The sequence below is a fragment of the Larimichthys crocea genome, chromosome XI (genome assembly GCF_000972845.2).
Source record: "Larimichthys crocea isolate SSNF chromosome XI, L_crocea_2.0, whole genome shotgun sequence".
Lineage (NCBI taxonomy): Eukaryota > Metazoa > Chordata > Actinopteri > Sciaenidae > Larimichthys > Larimichthys crocea.
This window is the reverse complement of record NC_040021.1, coordinates 8,257,668-8,278,648: the sequence shown is the minus strand read 5'-3', so window position 1 is coordinate 8,278,648 and position 20,981 is coordinate 8,257,668. Positions and strand designations below refer to the sequence as shown.

Here is a 20,981-nt window from a genome sequence, read left to right as displayed (position 1 = left end):
AGTGAAAAAAACAAACATCTTATATCCGTTTACCCAGTTCTATGCACCCGATAGTTACAAATATAAACAAAAGAGGAGGAAAGAAAAAAAGGCCAGGTACATGATGAGGATAGAACACATTTGCTGTACAAAAGAATTATCTGAGATAGAAGGAGAAAAAAAAAAAAGACGAGATAAAGTGATATCTACCGAGAACTCATTTTCATACGAAAATATAAGTATCAAATTTAGTATGTATCAGGTTCACACTAAAAGCATAAAGGTGTGTAGAATTAGTAATATGATACAAAACAAAGAAAAAGATAAGGAAAAAAAACAATATATTGTTATATTACAAAGTTTTGTGACTCTCAAAAATCGAGGCCTTACAGTACTTTTAAAGGTATATAAACTTCCAGTCTAGTTATTGGCAGCTTCCTGACATGTATAAAAAAAAAAGTAAAAACAAAGGACAAAAATGTATTACAAAACAAGGCAGATCTGAGTGTATTTTGTCTGTACACTATTGTTATATACAAAAGTGTCGGCTAGCAAGGTGCACAGTTATACATCCACTGACTTGGTTTGAGCACCAGTGTGAGAGAGGAGTGAAAGAAAGAGAACCTGTAGTGGCATTGTTTTATGTGACCCATAACGCCTCAGTCATCATAGTCTCTTCAGTTTTTTTTTGTTTCGTTTGTTTGTTTGTTTGTTTTTTGCAGTGGTGAAGGCAAAGTAAGTGTGCACTGCTTTCTTGTACGCGAACTCTCCAAGCAAAGTGCCCTCTGACACCCCCATTCCCTGTGGGAATCACCTGATTCCAGGCTGGTGTCACAGTGAGTACAAAAAAAAAAAAAAAAAAAAAAAAAAAAAAAACAGATACAAATAGAAATGATATAAAAAAAAAAAAAACAGAGGAAGGGAAGACCAAAAACAAGGAGTCTCTCCTTCCTCATTCTTTTCTTTCTCTCTTTTTTCTTTTTTTAAAAAATTTTTCCTCAATGTGACTGGATTGAAAAAGTAAACCCTAAACATTCTTAACGTCAACAAATGTGCAAAAAAAGTGGCGGCAGTGAAAGTCCGAGCATCCCTCCAGCAAACCCCCCCCCTGCCCCCCTGCCCGCCCTCCTCCAGGTGTGTTGAAGATAAACGTCCTCTGAGATGTTTGTGTGTGTACAACAGATATACAGGCCTATGTGTCTGTGCTTAAGTGTATAGACCTTTGTGTGTGTGTGTGTGTGTGTGTTTCAGACTGAGTTGAGGCAGTGGTAGGGGAGGGTCATCCAGGGTATATGTGAGTGTTTCTGTGTTGTAGTGGTTGTCTGTTAGCGAGTCCTGGCCTGCTCCAGCCTGCGCATCAGCTGCTGCCTGCGGGCCTGGAGCCTGTCCTTCTCCTGCTGGAGCCTCGTCTCCTCTGTCTCCAGCGAGCTCACGTACTCGGTGGCCTTCTTCAGGATCAGCACTTTCGCCGCCTTCTCGTTGTGCGCCAGCTCCGGCACGTGGTCGCGCAGTGTCAGGAAGCTGGAGCGCAGGTCGTTGCGACGCTGGCGCTCCAGGATGTTGTGGTTACGCCGGCGCTCGCTGTCCTCTGAATCGGAGCTGCCGCGCGGGCTGCTGTCTCCGCTGGCGCTGCGCTTGCTGCGAGACCCTGACATGCTGCTGAACGAGCTGCAGGACGTGGAGGAAGATGAGGAGGATGAGGAGATGGTTCTGGTGGGAGGACGAGGGGTTTCTGATGTCTTTTGCTTCTTTGGAGGTGGGGCAGGGTCGTCGTCTGAGGCGTACGGTGAGGGGGCTGCGTAGTTGTGTTGCTGTTGGTGGACCGAGCTCCTCTTCAGGATCAGCTCCTGAGGAGCTCGGCTGATGAACCGACTCACCACGCCGGACCCTGATACGTTTCCCCTCGCGTCTTGACTCTTGGGATGTACAGAGATGGTGACTGTTCCCGTCGCCATGGGTGACGCCTTGTTGATTGTGGAGCGCCTCTTCTCTACCGTCACCACGTCGATCTCCTCCTCTTCTTCCTCCTCCTCCTCCTCCTCTTCCTCTTCCTCTTCCTCTTCTTCTTCCTCCTCTTCTTCATCGTCTTCGTCATCTTCCTCTTCTGGGAAAAAGAAAAGAGAATGTGAGTGACTTCATCGCTCAGACAAAACAGGTATTCTCACAATGTCATCTATGTGTACCGGCTTGTGACAGGAATGCATGTGACAGTGTGTATACATGTGAGTGAGATCAAGAGACAGTGTGTGTGTGGGTGAAAGTGTTGCTCAACGCTGTTTGCATAAGCAGAAACCTCTTAATGCTTAGTGTCAAGTCACTCCTCAACTAGTCTACTCTGCAGGTGTTGACATGTTCAGTGTCAGTGCTGAACAGACAGGCTGGATTTCTTTCTCTCCGTCCCTCCCTTCAAAGCTTCTCCTAATCTTCTCCGATGAGACAAGACAGTTTTCTTCAGTGCCGCTCCGGCCACGCCGACAATGTGCGACACATTAAGAATTTCACTTTAACCGCGACCTCTGATGAAGTCCAAATCTCACTGAGCTCCTTGTCTTAATACCTGAGACTGAGACTGAGACGAGCAGCTGAGACTTATCACGGACTGGCGCCTTTTTGAAGATGAGAGGAAGTGGCCAATCATGAGGCAAGAAGAGAGTGTGAGGCCCAGTTAAAATGCCTCATTATCAGCTCAGGAGCATCTGAAGAGAGTGTGGCATTTTACAGCTTTACAGTAACCCACTTCAGACACCGCTGCAACGGGATGCTGTCTCAACACACATGCACAGAACACACACACACACACACACACACACACACACACAGAGAGTCTGGCTGCTGCCATCAAAACAAAGCTGGGCACAGCTGGGTGGATGAGGGGGCGTGTTCGGCTTTGCCACATGTGAAAGCTGGGATTTTAGCTTGTTTGGTGTTCCTCTCTCCTCAAAAGGGAAACAGCTCCATTTATTGGAGCTGGAAAGAGTATAAATAGAAGAAAGGCCACAACATTTCTGTCTGGGGAGATAAAATATTCGCCTTCAGCGAGAGATAAAGAGTTCTTTCTTGGAGCACATCTCCATGACACTCTCTCTCACATCTGTACAGCTGATTCCCTTGGCTTAACTTGCAGGGATAAACCTGCATTGTCGTCTCTCCAAAGTCTGTGCTCTCTTTTTTTTTGATGAGAGAGTACATAACGCGCGCCACACAAAGAAGGACGCGCCTTAAGCGCTGCGAGCGGCGGAAGCGCATTGGAGCGCTGCTGTGCGCAGGATGGTGGGGCGGCAGGCGATCGGATCACCACCCTTTTAAGCCTCAGAGCTGGAGCGGCGCCAGGGAGACAGCTGTCGAGATGGAGCGCTTGTTCAAAGCTGTCACCCCCCTTTCCACCCTCCCATCTAAAAAAGAGGCAGCCAGGGCCCTCCTCCGTCCTCTTTTCTTCGCGGCGGAGGAGGTGTTTGGCAAGGCCGGCTGAGTCTACCCTCTGTGCCAAGCTGGAAGCCTTTGTACTACTGTTTCACAGTGAAAACACGCTGATAAGGAGTGAGTGTTTGTTTAGGGAACTCATAGGCTGTAATAGATGGGAGATGAAGTCTTAAGGTGATTAAATACACACGGCACTCATTTCCCAATCTAAACACATATTACTACCTACATTGTACCTCGTAAGAATCAGACAGAACAGGAGTGTGTCAGGCTGTGCTCCTGTGTTTATGTCCCTACTCTCGGGGCTAATTTGAGTTATCAGCTGAACTCAGAGCAGCAGTTTGTGCAGACCGTCTTAAAACAAGTGCCAATTCCTCACCCACTGTGCGTAAATTGTGCCTTAATCCACGCGGAATGAAAGCATCCACGGCGCCGTGAACCTGACACTTTATCATCTCGTGATGTTATTGAACACCTTTTCATCTTCAACCCTCCTCCTCCTCCTCCTCCTCCCTCCGACAACCTGCCCCGGCTGCAGTCACTGACTGTGACTGTGGTGTCTTTTTGTTTGGCTCGGATGCCAACTGAGTTCAGGAAGGCGCACAATTCCCCATTTTACTGCCATCTGCCGGATGAAGAGCCCGCTGATTACATAAACCTCGTTCACTGTGTCACTACTCCAGTGTGTGTGGGAGAGAGAGTGTGTGTAAGTGTGTGTGTGTGTGTGTGTGTGTGTGATTGTGCGTGCATGTAACGAGGTAATCGGATTCTGGGCCAGTCATGAACAAGCTCCAGTCAGTCTAATAATAATAATAATAATAATAATAATAATAATAATAATAATAATAACAGATGGTTGTCTTGGCAACTGAATTTCTCTATAAAAATGGAAACAAAAGCTTTTGGTGCATCTTCAGATTCTTACCGGAGTCACTGGCTGCGCTCGCCTGGGTTGTTGATGTGTTTATGGTCCCGGATGAGTCCCTGCTGCCGTTCTTCTTGTGGACCGGGAAAGGGAAGACTACCGTGGGGTCCACACACTCTGACACCGAGCTGCGGCTCACCACCTCCGGAGCCTTGACGCAAACGTTCCTGCCGCCTCCAGTGGCAGTGGAAATAGCCTTTCCGAGTTTCTCCGTGACCACCCGCTCCAGCTTTTCCCTGGCGGAGAAGCCACTCCACATACAGTCCTGGATAATGATGCTGTTGGGGTTAGTATCCAAAGCGGAGCCGAACAGGTCCCCATCGTCGGACGCCCCCCAGATATCGTCCTCGGGTAAGAGCAGCAGCTCCGAAGCCCAGTCCAGTGGGTCCCCTAAGCTGAAGCCCAGAGGGTCTGCATCCGGGGAGGCAGTCGCCGGCTCCCCCGGTAGCGCTGCTCGGCTCGGGGAGAGGGGCGGAGTGGGCAACAACTCGAATTTCTTCCAGATGTCCTCCCCCGGTGGCGCAGAGTCGGGACCACAGAAGTAGAAGTCGTCCTCATCCGGGTAGAAACACGGTTGTAAGGAGTCAAACTCCAAATCGGAGTTTTTACTTATGATCGCCGGCATTCTATCCCACAATCGAAAAACCTGTAAAGGAACAAAAGGTACTTTAGTCTCCAGAAGCAAAGAGCGTCTCTCTCCATTCCCTCTCTGCTCTATCACACCTGAAAACTCCACTGTGGAGAGAACAGGAGTCAAAGCCCACACACAGACTCACAGTCTGCTCCACTGAATTCCACACTCACTCCTCTGTGGGGTTTAAAAGAAGAAAAAAAAACCGCACAAATCCTCACAGGAGAATGTGCGTAAAATGTGACCGTGACGCACAAAGTGTGCAAAACGACGCATTGGCTCACCACTGACTAAACACAGCAGATATGACCGGGACACACACATATACAAAAAAACAAAAACATGTTTACAAAAAAACACATGTGATGACAACAATCCAAACCAGCAGAGAGTGTGTTGAGTGAGAAAAATCAGAGAGAGCAACAACACGTTTCTGTTTTTAACCGCTCAAAATGAGAGGATGCTCACCTCGTCCTGACTCGGGATGATAATGTGCGAACCAATTTTTTCTCGTAGTCTCTCGCAGTCAGTAATACAGACACCAGATTTGGAGCAGTCATCTACTTTGGGAGCACAGACAGTCCTCTGACACACATTGTGGCTGGCTGCAGAGTGTTATACACTGAGTTCTGTTGAGGCAGACTCCTCCCCTCCCCGGGCTAGGGGGTGGTACAGTTGGGTTTGTTGCGGCGCGGGAGACAGGCTGGCTGCCTGGGAGCTTTCTTTCAAGGTGAAGCGAGAAAATAGCCTAAACATTGCAGCAATAATGACAGCAAGAGAGGGAGGGAGAGGAAAAAGGAAAGCAAGCAAGGTGGAAAGGAAGAAAGAAAGGAGGCAAATAAGGAAGGAAGAAAATATATATTATTGACAGCCTTAAGGCAAACTGTCTTCCCTCTCTTTTAAACCATCTTCTCCGCTGGGGATGTCAAAACCAGGATCAGCTTTGAAACGGTCGAAGTAACCCAGAGGCTGTTAGTGATTTGATGTCTTGCTCAGGTTGCTCAAGGGCACAGCAGCAGCCTGGATGCTGCAGCTGACCTGAGGGCTTGAACTGTGCAAGTGAAGGGCAGCAAGCACACACACACACATAACCACACACATGATCCATGTGAAAATACTATCTATTACTGGACAGTAATAAACAATTTATGTATTGTATTTTTTTTTTTTTTAGAATTATCTGGGCTTAATTAGTCAAAATGATTTTTAAAATGTTTTTTTTTAATATATGAAATTCATATTTCTACATGAGCATCACTTCTTCTGGACACAAACTAACACATCTCCACATGATGTGTGGAGATGTGTACACATCAAGTCTCACTCGCCCTTTTCTCTTGTAGAGCTCGAAATATCATTTTCTCTTTTGTCTGAGGGGCCACCAGCATCCCAGCCGTCGCAAGGCTCAGTGCGCCCTCTCACGGACACTCGGAGAAGAGCAACATACGCGCGCACCGCCACCAACCAAACGGAGCGAAGCAGACAGACAAAGACTTAAAAACACAGGGGCGAAAATGAAAGGGAGAAAAAAAAATGGACACACAGACCCGTTTGAGGCTGTGAAATAATCAACACACTCTCCCCTCTCTCTGTCAGACAATAGGCAGTGGAAGGACCGGAGAGTTTTTCAGCTGTCTCCGGGATAAGACAGGATCCGAGAAGAAGGAGTATGTTACGTAACCGCAAGCGGTGGTTGTAGCCTGGAGACATTCCCATTCCCTTTTCTAATGACAGCTTAGGAAGAGAGGCGCATCTGTAATTATGCAAACAGGCACAGGCGCACACAGAGTCCCTGATATTGGCATATTCAGCGAAAAAAAAAATGTTTACAAAAGTGATTCCAGTTGGACACCAGCTGCGAGCAGGAAGAATGACCGCTTCCAGTCTTATTTATAGACAGACAATAGAAGATGATAAAAACAGCATTTCATATTTAAAGCAACAATGGCAATGGTAATAAATAAAAATAGACTAATTTCTTTGTGCATGCCTAAAGAGCTGATATCACAGTTCAAATTTCATACCATAAACACATTTTGTTTTTTTTTAGACCCTGCCTGTTAAGATATTGGGATTTTTTTTGTTCCCCTGATCAGGGTTGAGTTCAAACAGCCACTGAGAAGTGAGAATGTGCAGCTGTTTTTTTTCTTCTATTTTTTTTTTCCACAGAGTAGGAATAGCAGGGAGTTTCCTGGGACGGGCTAGTCAGCTCCCAGGAACTTGGGGAGATGGTTTGGGAGTCAAAAACTCCCTGCAGACTCTCTCATCTGTCCTCTCTTTTTTTTTTTTTTTTTTTTACTTTTTTTTCTCAAACTACTCTTCCAAAGTTCTGACTCTCCGGCAGAAACGGGCAGCTTCCTCTGCTGTGAGACAGAGCAGAGAGTGGGAGTGAGAACAGAAGGGGAAAGTTGTTTTTCTTAGGGCAGATAGAGTGAGGACAGGAAGCTGTATACTGCTGCTTGTTTTCTATGGAGTGCAAACACTTAGAGGAAAATAAGCAGATGGGTAGGGGAATATTGGTTTTATGCTGTTGCGGTGTGTCTTGGCATAGGGAGAAAGAGCTCGCCGAAAGGGATGAGTGCATTCGCAGTAACGTGCACATGTTCGCCTACTGATTTGCACTTAAATTGCCCAGATGTTGATATGATTATTATGTCTGGTTACTGCTGTTTTGTATTCATATCAGTAAACCTCTCCCACCCACCCACCACTCCTTTCTCCCCGGTTGTCCACAACTTATTATATTCATAGAATTATTGCTCAGTGTGTGGTTTCCCTTAGAAAAGAAACCCGTGCTCACAATGGGGCTACCTTACCATAAATAAAGTCTGAATAAAAATAGACGGACAGAGAGACGAAAAGGAAAAGGGCAGACTCCGACCAAACGCTGGCGTCTTTGCTTGTTGTTTTTATGACTGTTATGGCATGCCTGGTCTCCCTCCCGCCATTCACCACTGGACCGGGACATGGATGGTTAAGCAATTAGGCCAGTTTTGATAAAAGATTCATAAGTTACCCCAGTGGATAGTGCAAAGACACGCATGTTGTGAGTGAAACATGCTGCAGTGACATCTGTGCTCGGCCACAGTGCATCTGCATCATATCAATATTTCAACTGTGTGTGTGTGTGTGTGTGTGTGTGTGTGTGCGGTCGCTGCAGGTGTGTAGGTGTCTATTGATGTCATAGATTGTTTTCAGTATAAACATTCAGAGACACAGCTGACATGAATAAATACAGCAGGTCATACAGTCATCACGTCACCTCAGCTCATCCATGATGGGGCACATACTCAGTGAGCCTGCTTCATACTGTTGCTCTCGGTTTGCATAGAGAATCCTATCATTAACTCCAAGCATATATATGTATATTACCTACATTACAAACATATCATAGGAAATTACAATACAGAATAGACTCATATAAATAAGCGAATGAGTGTATTACATAAACGTAGCCTTAATTTAAAAATAAAGAATGAGATAAGCAGGGTCATAAACGTTGTTAAATGATATGCTTCATATATAAACATGTATAGTGTGTTGCCAGCTCGTGGCCACGTTTAGAAATATTATACACTCTGGCAGTTTATTAGGCACAGAGTCTAATACAACAGTCCTGAAATAAATCCTTCATGAAGGTCATCATGTTCGGTTTTAGAGATGTGTTGATTCAACTGTGCAGTAAATAACATCTATATGTAATGTAAGCGCCACAAGCGACATCCTCCAAATGACCAACATTCATGAACGAGGATTTATTGCCTTGGATTGCATTAGTGTTAGCTGGGTTTATCTAATGAACTGGCAACTGAGTGTTTAGGCCCAGGCTGCTCCCTTTATGTGTTGTGTTTCTATGCACATGGCCACTGCAGACTGAGAACACCCCACAAAAGGGTTTTTAACCTCAATGGAACCTGGTTAAAAATAATAATAATAATAATTTTGAAGATGCTTCAGACTCAGAGTCACTTAAATCTTTAGGCTTGCCAGTTCTTCCCGCGTCTAACATGTGAACAATGAGGACTAAATGTTCACTTGTTATCTAGTACATTTCACCCACTCAGAGCTGCCTTGATAACAAGATAATCGACATGAGTCACTTCACCTGTCACAGTGTTGATTGAAGAACGTTTGATGATGTTGTAATGGCGTTGTGCAATATGTTTTCTTAGACATAAAACATAAAGGTATGTTAGTGTAGTGATGTTGTATTATGTCCAGAATTATAAGACAAAACATACATTAGTATTATTTTATTTATTTTTGGTAATGGATGACTTAAGTGGATCTACTCAGCAGCTGCCAATACATAACTTTATTTATCTTGAGCAGATGCTTGTTTACATTATATTAGTGATTTTTTTAAAGTGTGTATCTGCTACGTCAACAAAAATCCAAAGGTCTAAATTGAGTGTGTGCGGCCCACGCAGACTTACAAGACACAAAAAATAACAGTGCGGTCGTGAAACATTTGTCAGACATGAACATGACTTCTAACATTACATTGCAAACAAAGAACTTCTTTCTTCTTTCCCTGACTCCCTGACAATTGAAATGCACCACAACAAATGGTGTAATTTATGATGCTCCGTCAATATACTGGACATAAATCATGTGTTCTCACACTTTTTTATTATTATTTATTATTGTGTAATAGCTTGTTCATCATTCTGGTATGTCAACATGTATTTTCAAGTATCTGAATAACCCAGGTCTATTTGGAACAAGGAATCAAACACGAGAGTGCCGTAAAAGCCTTATGTATGAATTCAGCTGCTTCATATATGGTCCATATGTGAACACGCTGAGCTTCTATAGCAGCCCAGAGCTCCGCACAGTGTCCTCACTCAGTCTGTGTAAGGCATTAAGTCTCCTCTTCTTTAATCATGTCAAGTCAGATTCCACAGTGGCATCTTCTCCTCAAACAAACCAACTCCAGCAAGAGGCCATGTTTGTCCATGATCCACATCATTACATTTCAGCTCCAGCGAAACCATCAACCCCAACACAGAGGCTGGAGTCTACATCCCCTCCTCTCTCCCCACTCCCTTCACCTCCACCTCACCCCCAGACTAAACTGGGCGTTAACTTTACCCCTAAAACCCAATCAAACACTGGCTTCAGTCCCAGTTTCACATCTCTACATCTCAACCTCTCTTTTGGAGGTCTTGCTGTTGTGCTCTTCCCATGGAACATTTTTTTTAAATCTGCATCAGACATACTTCATTTACAGTACCACATGTGTTTTGCTCATCACTTGGGAAGATGGTTATTACTAGATGAATGTAACAAAGACATTCCCATGATTGGCTTTGATCGTTTTTTCTCTTGGGTAAACCAGAGTTCAAATATAATTCTGCTGTTATCAACTAGAAAGTATTGTGTTTTGCTAAAATTGCTCAAGGGTACTCTCCTAAAAGAGGAAGACAGTTTCTGCTTTGTTTCACACACTGTACAGAATCTGACTGTACATGATCCTCGGATGGTGATTCAGGTAAAAAGCAGTTATTTGTGATGTCGCTGCCAGAGATGACTTCATCAAGATTTTGCAAGAGATTTAACCTTGTAGAGAAAAGCACGAGAGCAGGTCGCGACAAAGCGCTGAGGAATTTGTATGCAGTCTTAATAGCAATTCCTCAGTGAACAACCTTACCAAAACATTTTCTCACCCATTAGGAAGTTATTTTGAATATAAACCAATAAGACAAATATGCCGTGGAGAAAAAAAAACTGTTTCCCATGTCTATTTTGGGTGGATATTTTCCCATCAAGTCTATTTTAGTAAGTATAAACTTGTCGAGGAAGTATTTGGCCCTTTTTTTGAAATTGGATTTTAAGAGTGCCAGAAGTGTGCCTGTGTGAAGGAAGTGGTGCTGTCTTGTCAGATCTTGCCCTCCAAACTGCCTCTAAGTATGTCTACAGGTCTACCTGTACAATTAAACCCGGCACATCAGATGATTCACAGAGCATATAAACATCACTTTTTCCACTTGAGTAATGCTTCTGCATATTGCTGCCGGGATCTCAGGTGTAATCCATTCCACCCAGGTTAATCCTTCCTTTGTCACGTTTGAAAAATGAGTATGAAGGCTGAAATCCTCCTCATATACATAGTAAGTAGAATGAAACTAGAAAGAATATATTACTGGCTACAGGTTTGCTTTGCTTGCGTCATTGAATGTTTCTGCCGTTAAGGAAGTACCAGACACAATAACTGGAAGAAATAAAGAATCTGCTGGTAGACCAGGTGAAGAATGTGTTAAGATATTTCACGCAGACGATAACCAGGCATCATCTCCGTGTAGGAACTCACTCAAAAATGGAAAGCGATATGCACATCTATGTTTACTCATTCTTATACTAAAGTGAAAGTATAGATTATAAACATATTTGTGCCATTAAGGAGTCCTTAGATTTCTACTCTGACTTTATAGCGTCCCATATTAATGATTTCTGTTTATTTATTCATTGTATTGATCAGTTGCCGTTTTCACCAGTTTCCATTAGAGCGTAAAAATGGGAGGTAATTGTGCATTACTGTTGTTGCATGGGTCACATTACCAGTTATGGATCAAGTGACCATGAATCAATGAGCTTGGCCCTGAAGGTGAACATCATTAGGAGGCCTGACGATCAACCGGAAATCAATATCAGTGATGGATTAACAGCTTGGGCACCAGCAACCCGATCCAGTTGGCTTGATCGGCCTGTTTCATAATGAGAGAAAAAAGCTCAGATGGACACCCACCCACTGCCCCCTCACTCCACCCATTTCCAAAAACCTCTCCTGTCTCACCCTGGGAGAAACGTTTAGTCCGACTGTTTAAAGTGTTGCACGTAAATTCAGTTTTGCTGTGACAGTTTTACAGGCCTATTGTTGCTCTTTGTAAAAAAAATCGAGGCTTTGGTACGTTTGTAGGGTCGTGAATCAGGGAAAGGAAGCGTTATTTAACTGACGTTGATGTTGGAGGTCACACAGACGGCAGAGCCACAGACTGAATCGTCTAATCTGTAGCTAACTATTGGACTATCAACCTATCTATCATGCTTCATTGTTGCTGCATTATTCCAGTTAAGTTAATTCATTACTTTGCATTATTATAATTATTTTTTTAGATCATTTGGTCTTCATAAAGTTTGTCTTGCTGATGGTGTAGCTGTCAAGCCCACAGTCGGTCAACATATTCTCACAGCAACTTATGAGACAAACACAGACATATTTATTATCATATTCTAGAAGGACTGTGTCTTATTTTTAATGACATTAAGGTGAACAATTTTAACTTCCTCATTAATTTGCACTGTGTTGTTCTGCAACTTGATGTGTTTACTCACTCTAAATTAGAAATTGTTTAGTTGGTGGTTGATATTAAAGTCACATAAATACACTTAAAGCTGCAATAATCAATATATAGAGCTTTAAATGTGATTATGTGAAAGATTTTGATCATAGTGAGAAAGCCACAGAGATTTGTCACCCGATTCTGCAGTTCCCCCCTTTAGCCTCTTTCAGCTCAATGTTTTGGTTTTAACGTCTGTAACTTTACTGCTTCAGCAGGCAGCTGCTCTGTCGAAAAAGCACTAACAAACCAATGTACACCACCTGCTCGGCACCAAGCAGCTGACACACAAAGTTAGCGACTAACTGCTGAACATTCGGGGGATTTATCAGCTAAACTGAGAGATGAATGTCTCGGGTGTTGGTGGAGACCAAAAACGGAGCTAAAAGGAAAGTGAATATTGAAAATACTCTTTAGGTCTCCAGAAACATACTGACTACAAATGATTTGTAATGTTGCTCTATATTTGCTTGATGTGTAAATAAGCTGTTTGCTAACAGGTTTGACATATTAACTTTAAATAAAAGTTGTGGTATTTTCAACTTGTTTTCACAGTAGCTACAACAATGAAGATTTAAGTTTAAGGTCAGTTATTTTAGTTAAGGGTATGGTAAAGACACACACATTTTAAAATAAACATTACGCTTGGCTGAGTGCCTGTTGTTCTGAGATGTTTGCTTATATCATACAATAGACTTCTTCTTCTCCAACAGTTTATTCAACAACAAGCTCGCTCTGTGTGCCACTATTTCAACACAGACTGTGTGAATGTGTCAACGGATGTTAAAAGACAACAAAAGGGTTGAGCTCCCCTGACAGGTTAGTGCAGCTGTTGGTTAGTTCTGATATAAGTGCAGATAACGCATAATGTGTTTTGTATAATCATAACATTACCGGCATGATCACTTGCTGGAGATAGAGAGCGTATGTGGGTTTGAGGGGAAGAAAACTATTGAGATAACGTCACGCTAAGTGACTCGTTTATTGTGATGAACACCGATGGAGACTGCGATACCTAAAGCTTTTGTTTGGATGTGTTCACCCCACACATGAGGACAGACTTGTGTGTAGAGAACACATTCGAGTACTGTGTGTTCCTAAACACAGTCCACATGTGTAAGAACGGGTACTTAATTTGTTCACTTCTGACTTTAATCTCCCACCATGTTCATAAACACATAACCCACATAACTAAAGAAGCCCTTCCCCTTACTGAACCCTGCAGAGTCCTCCTGGGGGTCAATGAGCTCTTTTTAGCGTTCCCCTCCTCCTTCCTCTACCCGTCTTTATCTCTCTGCATTTGTTTTGATCCTCAGGGGTCATTAGCCAGATTAAATGTTTGTCTGCTCACAAAGGGAGATGGTTAATATGTTTCAACGCATCCATTTGTCAGCTCTCTTGTCTCTGGTGTGTGTGTGTGTGTGTGTGAAAGGGGAGCTCAGCGTCTGAACTGGCATTTCAGGACTTACAAGCATTTCAACACCTCTGGCAGGAGAGGCCTTCAGTGTGTGTGTTAATGTGTGTGCATTTGGATGTGTATGTGTGTGTCTAAATACATTCCTCCTTGAGGGTTGGGTTCCCAGCCTCCTGGTCAATATATCACCCCTGACATCATCAATGTGCAGTTTGGAGTGAGAAAGAAAATGGAACGTTTCACTTCCTGCAAACATGCTCCGTCCTGTCAGTCCGCTGCAGTCAGATTAGCGTGAGTTACGAGAATTAGGAAGGGGTCAGAAAGAGAAGAGAGGAGAAGTTCGTTCAATCCAGCGACAACAATTATTTGCCCGGCGAGGTGAGAAGAAGAAGGAAACCAAGGCCGTAAATTTGAGGAGAATGTTTGTGTTGACAGGAAGTGGTGTTGTTGGCACTGTTTTAATGATATCACTGGTGATTTGCTGAGCCCTGGTCTAAACAGGAAGTCGGTTGTCCAGAAAAATGGCGGTCCTAACAGCATTTAGCTATCAGTGGGCAAAGGATCCATTTGTCTCTGTGATGAGTGATTCTTTCCTGCTGTGCCGGACCCTCCTGTCGTATTTAGAGCTCCAGGTTCCGCTCATAATTTTAACCCTCATGATGTGTTGTGTCTGTTGACACTACATACGTGACCAACATTTCTTTGTGAGTGCATGTGTGTAACCGTGTATGTCTAGATGTATGTGAAAAGGTACAGCTGCACAGTTGTAGTATGCTTAGAATATATTAAATGCAGTGGTACTAATACAATTAGTAGTAGTTGCTACAGTTATAGTATGGTCATACAGCTTGGTATAGATAGTAGAAGCAGTTTAGTGTTAGGAGAATTTATAGATTACATTAGATTCACAGTACAACACAATGCAGTAGTAAAGTATATATAGACACATACAAAGAAAAATAAATGTACAGAGTGAACAATAAAATAATGCAGTAGGGATATTAAGGATGTACAAAATAAACAAAAATCAAAACACAAAATGTGCAGTACGAGTGAATGCAGACATGATATGTACAGGATGGATACATGCAATAAATTATGTACAGTAGAAAGTTAAAGTATGGCTATGTAATGTACAGACGGCAAGCAGCTATGTAAAACTGTAGTCTAAAGCTATTAGCCTTAAAGCTATGTGCACAGCTGATTATTGATAAATACAAATAACAGGCAGATTAGAGTATTAGAAAAAGATTGAAAAGTTCCAGAGATATTCAATGTCATTTCCTCTAATAACAAAACTGCACTTATAACGATGATTATGTACGTATGTGCCAATGACAGTATAAGGAATAGACGGTGTATTGTGACGTCGCTCAGGTTTCTGTAGAGCTGGCTAATCTAAAAAGCAGCAAAGACGTAGATCATCGGCAGACCTGAGGCACGATGGAGCGTGGTTGCTCACAGGGGAAATTGGCTATAAAGACCAAAACAGTTTTTTGTACCAGGCTGTAAACATGTTTATTTCCGCTGTGAAGACATTTTAACATGGGGGCTTATGGAGATTCTGTAGCCAGCCTCAAGTGGATGTTTGAAGAACTGCAGTTTTTTTTGCACTTCAGTATTAGCTTCACTTCATGGACACGGAGGTTGCCGCTCAGTATATACACACTAAATAGTAGTGATTGGCAAAGTATACATATGTTATGAAAAATAAATATGTAAGTGTGGAATTATGTGAACTCACTGTATTATTGGTGTATATATTAGTTTCTGTGTATGTAATTGTTTTACAACAACAGTAACACTATCATGTCATGTCATGACTGACGTATCTCTACAGTGATCACAGGAGAACAAAGTGAGACATCTCACGAAAGCGTGCACGTGTGCGCGCTTTCCTAATTTGCATTGACTAACCTCCGAAAAATGTGTGCTTACCTAACATGGAGGGAACAATAACTGTCCTAACGACATCACACCTGTTGGCTGCTAATCAAGCCACACACGTCAGCTGATTAAACGTGTATGTAGGCTGTGAAATGTGTTAGTTACTTGCTCTTGAAGCAGCTTGGGTTAGGGCTGAACAGGACAGAAATGATGATGAGGTGAATCGCACCACACAGATGTTTAATAAACTGGACCTAAAATGATTTTTGCATGATTACCTGAGTTAACGAGTCATGTCAAATGTGTGTCATTAAATTGAACACGAGAATCTAGTTTGGTTCTTTCCCTTCATGGGAGAGGCAACACATACCAGCACTTATACACATTATGTAGTGTGTGTGTGTGGGTGTGTTTAAACGCCTCGTTGTTAAAAGGCAGTTATGCCCTAATGAGATGTAAATGACTGCAGGAGGTGGTCTCCCACTCCCTCAATGGGACGCCTCCTTAACTTTGAAGTCCTGATTTTGGGGGTCCGGGTGTTGTCATAGTGATGCTCCCTTGTCCCCCTTAGCGTCTCTGGAGAATTGGCTTTGATGGGAGTATTGACAGGCATGTGGCAGCCTCCTCCTCCCTCCCTCCCTCCCTCCCTCCCTCTCACATCGTTCTCCCTTGAGCATTTCCTCAAGAAAGCTCTAAGAAATTGGACAGCCTGCCACATGAACAGCAGAAAAGTATTGTTCTAAGCGAGAAATGTCAAGTCCCAGCAGCGTCAAACACTCAGATCTCTTGTATGACGACACATGCAAAGCACATTATATTTAGACGCTTTTGTTTTTAGGACGTGTTTTGATGTTGTTGTAGGTCAAACTGAAAGCCAGGGATATATATAACTCCTGCAAGGTACGTGAGTGGATGCTTAGTATGTAGCTCACAGTTGCTCCTCCGTCTGAGTGTGCTGGTATGTGTGTATGTGTGCGTGCGTGTGTGTGTGTGTGTGTGCGTGCATTCGGTCGCCACAAAGGACGGTTGATGGCGTTGAAAGGAGAGGAGCAGTGGGCATCGGGTTCAGTCTGACCACCAGGTCCAAGGTAATCTGCCAGACAGACCATGCTGCTCCATCTGTTCAGGCTGTACATGTGTGTGTGTGACAGTCGCAGACATGTCACCTGCTGCTGTCTAAACCTCACCCATCGTGTTGCAAGACACGTGCGCAGAAAAGCACAAATAAAGGAGGGGGGGGGGGGGGTAAAAAGAGAGGACCAAAACAGACTGAGAGGTGGAGAAGTGTGAGAGATAATGAGAAAAAGAGGCAATGGGGAGAACAATAATCTGACCACAGGGACGCTGTGTTCCTACAGCCACCCTTGGCCCAGCAGATCGTCCTCTCTTGTCATCATTGATCATGCTTAGTTGTCAATTGATGTGAATCTATTAGAAAGGAGGGTCTTTGTGGATGAATTCCTGACAGGCACCAGTAGCCTACAGGCCTGTGACCTTTGTGCCCTCCACAAGGTCACCCCCCCCACACACACACACATACACACACACACCAAAAAAAAAAAAAAAAACTTGCTTGGCAAACCTCTCCTCTTCCCACCCTCCGCTCTCGAGACCTCCATCATGTGGTCCCCTAATCAATTAAGCCGCATCTTAAATTCCTCTGGTGTGAGGTCACGCCAACATTTCCTCTGGGGGTTTCTCTCTCTTGAATGACTGAATGACTCTTCCTCCCCACGTCCTCCTCATTTCTATGCCGTCCTATTTCAGTACGAGCATGTGGTATTTGATTAACAAGCTTTGATGCATTCTTCTGCTCACGAGGGGGGGGAAAGCATTTAAAATTCGGATCCAGTTCCGCAGGAAATGAGTAGTAGCCATCCGTTTGTGGTAGATGGACTTGAGCAGTGGTTGCCTTCAGGTTAAAGTCACAGAGGGACAGTTGTGACAAAACAACAATTGGGAAGGAAAATGACGACTTAATGCTTCGAACAGAGTGCTTGCCGGATCTTCCGATGCTGGAAATGGAGGGTGTGTTTTCACAAATCATTGTTTCTCATGCCTCTCAATCACGCCAGGCTTTCTGCTGCACCAACATATATAAACTTTTGCCTTTAGCTGTATTTCGACACACACAGCTACAACACAACCAGTTTGTTTTAGGCATACTGAACCTCTTATGATTACACGTGATGTTAATCAGTTTTTTAGGACATGAACTCGCTCAAATGCGTCCTTTCTTTAGGCGTGCTCTGCAAACAAAAACACTATCAAAGACTGGAAAGTCATGTGGCACAAGTGGAGTAAGAGCTTCTGGCTCAAGTCCTATAAGGGTTCTTGTTTTTGGTATTAATGTGTCGGAAGGAGACCATCATCTAAAAGTACATGTGAACAGTGCTTTCAAATGTATCCAAAGTGACAAGAAAAGGTGTGGAGGCCTGAGGTATGGATGCACATGTAGCGTCAGACTTTCATGCAGAAGACCAGAGTTCACATTCTATCGCAGACGTGCAGCTAATGTTTGCTTTTTTAACCATAACCACAATCTTAACTCAATGTTTTAGTTGCCTAACCCAAACCACACCATAACCTTAGTTTATGTGCTATGACCACAATCTTTCCCGGACCTGAAAGTAGCGTTAATTGATTTTGTTGTTGGCACTTGAAGGCAGTGGAAGAAGCTGAAAACACTTGCATATTACCACCTAAGAAAGTTGTTAAGATAAACACATCAGGGGCGGTCGGTAGCGTAGTGGGTTAAGCGGCCGCCCCGTGTGTGGAGGCTATAGTCCTCGCTGCGGCTGGCCCAGTTCGAATCCCGCATCGGACGGCTGATTTACTGTGTGTCTCTGCCCCCTGCTTCCTGTCTATCTTCAGCTGTACTATCAATAAAGGCATAAAAGGCCAAAAAAATCATCTTAAAAAAGATAAACACATCAGCGAACATGCTTTACTCATTCATAACATTAGCATTCATGTGGACAGCAATTGAAAGTTTAATATTCACACGCTTGTCCTTTAGTTTTAGCTCAACACCAGCTATGTCACTTTGTTTGCTTTGTGGTGCTTGCGCAGGTAGTCGACAGTTAGACTATCAGAGCTGTTTTGCATAAAACAGTCGACACAAAGGAGTTTAAACGCTCCATAGATTCTGGTGAAATTTCTCTCCGGGTTTATCGCTGTGAGTTTCACATTACACATTATGTGCATAATAGAAACAGTGTAGGGTGTAGTGTGGCTTTGGGCGTCCAGTATTGATCTGTTCTAGCGGTAGGATTGGAATAATATATACAAAATCATATCCTGTCCTTTTTTTCTTTGCTTCTGCTTTAGAGGTGTTACAAGTCAAGGCACAGCTGATGATCAATGGGTCTACTCATGCAGAGGATTGTGATTATACAGCACAGCCCTTAGGTGGGACCATTTGTAACTGACTGAATGTGAAACAGGGCGTTGCAGAAAAAGAACATGCATGTTCAGCAAACGCGCCCTGGGTAAACACAGCGTAACCCTTAAATTAAATGCATACCTCTGGTCTTTATCGACCCGGGACTGTATTATACTCTGCCTAATTTATTGATTTCATTCAATTAAGCACTTGCCCCTAAATACCCAGAATTCCTCAAACTATTTGTCAACAATATTATAGTGTCAAAAAACGTGAAACAAATGATAAAAATCAAAGTTTTCCTCAAACATTTATCATTGATAATGTCGCTACGAAACTGAGGTATGTAAGTGAGCTCATACAGTCTTTGGTTTGTCTAGAAACAGAACTGCTTCCTCTGATTACCCTTAATAATAAAACATTCTGAAAAGTTTGCAAGCATATGACTCAATTTGGCTGTTGGCTCAAGAAAGATCCATGGTATGTTGGAATTTTCTAAAGAAACACCCGTGCATTTAAGAGTTAACAAAAGCCATTCTTCTCCCTTTTGTTTGCTGTTTTGTCTGTCAGAAGGCACCATAAAATTTACCTCATTAGGGAGTGAGTTCTTATCTGAGTGCCACTGACAAAGACGTCTGATAGGGCTGATTCTCGAGAACACTATAATATTATGTGGCACAGTTGCAAACATATGAAGCCAAATCAACTATAATACATCACACAGGGGAGTTAAGCTTAAAGAAAGTGTTGCCAGGAAAGAAAAGCATGTCTGACACTTGGTAAAGTGCACTGATAAGAAGTATCCCAGGCAAACTTTTCCAGCCTGAGCGCCCCTGAGTGCAAGGTGAGGTATGGTAACGTATAATAAGTTAAGTCCTTGAACATTTCCCGTTTGCCCTGACCATGTAAGCAGGACCTCGGTGTGTGTGGGTCCCATATGATTTACATAAGGCCGCAGAGGCCCATAATCACACTCAGTAATCAGTGTGCTAAATTTAACATGGGGGATAAGGGGAAATCAGGCCCAAATCAAAGGCTTTGTTATCTGCTCAGTGCTTATAATGTAGATTATGAAACAGCACGGGGATCTGATAAACATATGGGCAAGGGTAAAAACATCTGCATGCCTGCTGGCCACACAGTAGCAGGGAAAACTTTATCCCATTGCCAGCCTTTAATGAAAAAGAGGAAGTTGGCTAAAAGGGAAATGTAGACAGAAAATGAGTGTGTGTGCGTGCCTGTGTGTGTGTGTGTGAGAGAGAGTTTCTAGTAAACTTCTTGGTCATGACTTGGATGAGGAAACAGTCCCTAAGTTACCTCGGGGACAGATTGTGTTTGAGTGGAGAAAAGGAGGAAGGGAAGAGGGAGTGTTTTTGGATGAGTGGGTGGTGAGGACTTGGATGGAGGAGAACAGGAAGACAGATCGCTCATGGCAACCGGGACTTTCTGTCAGATCCAGGTCAGTAAGTTGCAGCGTGACACTAGGGGGGGAAATGGTCTGTAATCGCAATAATCAACGTGATTAGCGTGAGCAAGCTGCAGCCCCAGACCTGAATCTGCCACCCAGGCTGCTGCTGGCCCGGGAGCACCGTGAGTGTCACTGCATGAGAACGATGGAGGTGGGAGTACAGGAGTGCAAAATAGTATAATGCACTGCCTGGAAGAGTGAGTAAGGCAATAAGAGTGGACGGTGGCTTAGGAGAAAGAGTTACAAGTTAAGGATTATGACCTTATTTAGAATATTTGAGTCCGAATTGTGGGAAAAAAGAGAGCAACTTCCTCCTCAGCTGGGTCAGAAAATGAACCAGCGCTGTGTCACAAACAAATAGCTCCCCCTGGGAAACAAAATCCGGGCAGTGTAACAACATTTTCCCTTTTACTGTGTGTCACAGCCCCCCTTTGAGCATCAATGAGAATAACACATCTTAACAGTGTTGCAAAGTGCTTTAAGAAAGGAAATAGAGGCAGATAAGATGAGAATAAACAGGACAGGGAGGAAG

At 43.4% G+C, this 20,981-nt stretch overlaps 1 protein-coding gene across 2 annotated transcripts; it reads right to left on the bottom strand.

The window, feature by feature from the left end:
- Positions 1 to 660: 660 nt before the first annotated feature.
- On the bottom strand, positions 661 to 5,809 carry mycn (MYCN proto-oncogene, bHLH transcription factor). Of its 2 annotated transcripts, none has more exons than XM_019277367.2 (3): positions 5,424 to 5,809; positions 4,325 to 4,970; positions 661 to 2,080 (listed from the first exon to the last, which is right to left on the bottom strand). In XM_019277367.2, the coding sequence occupies exons 2-3, from the start codon at positions 4,947 to 4,949 to the stop codon at positions 1,305 to 1,307; spliced, it is 1,401 nt and encodes a 466-aa protein (XP_019132912.2). In that variant the 5' UTR covers positions 4,950 to 4,970; positions 5,424 to 5,809; the 3' UTR covers positions 661 to 1,304. The 2 variants fall into 2 exon arrangements, with proteins under 2 accessions (XP_019132912.2, XP_010739323.3); XM_010741021.3 differs by having other exon boundaries at positions 661 to 2,083; positions 5,424 to 5,806.
- Positions 5,810 to 20,981: the final 15,172 nt, after the last annotated feature.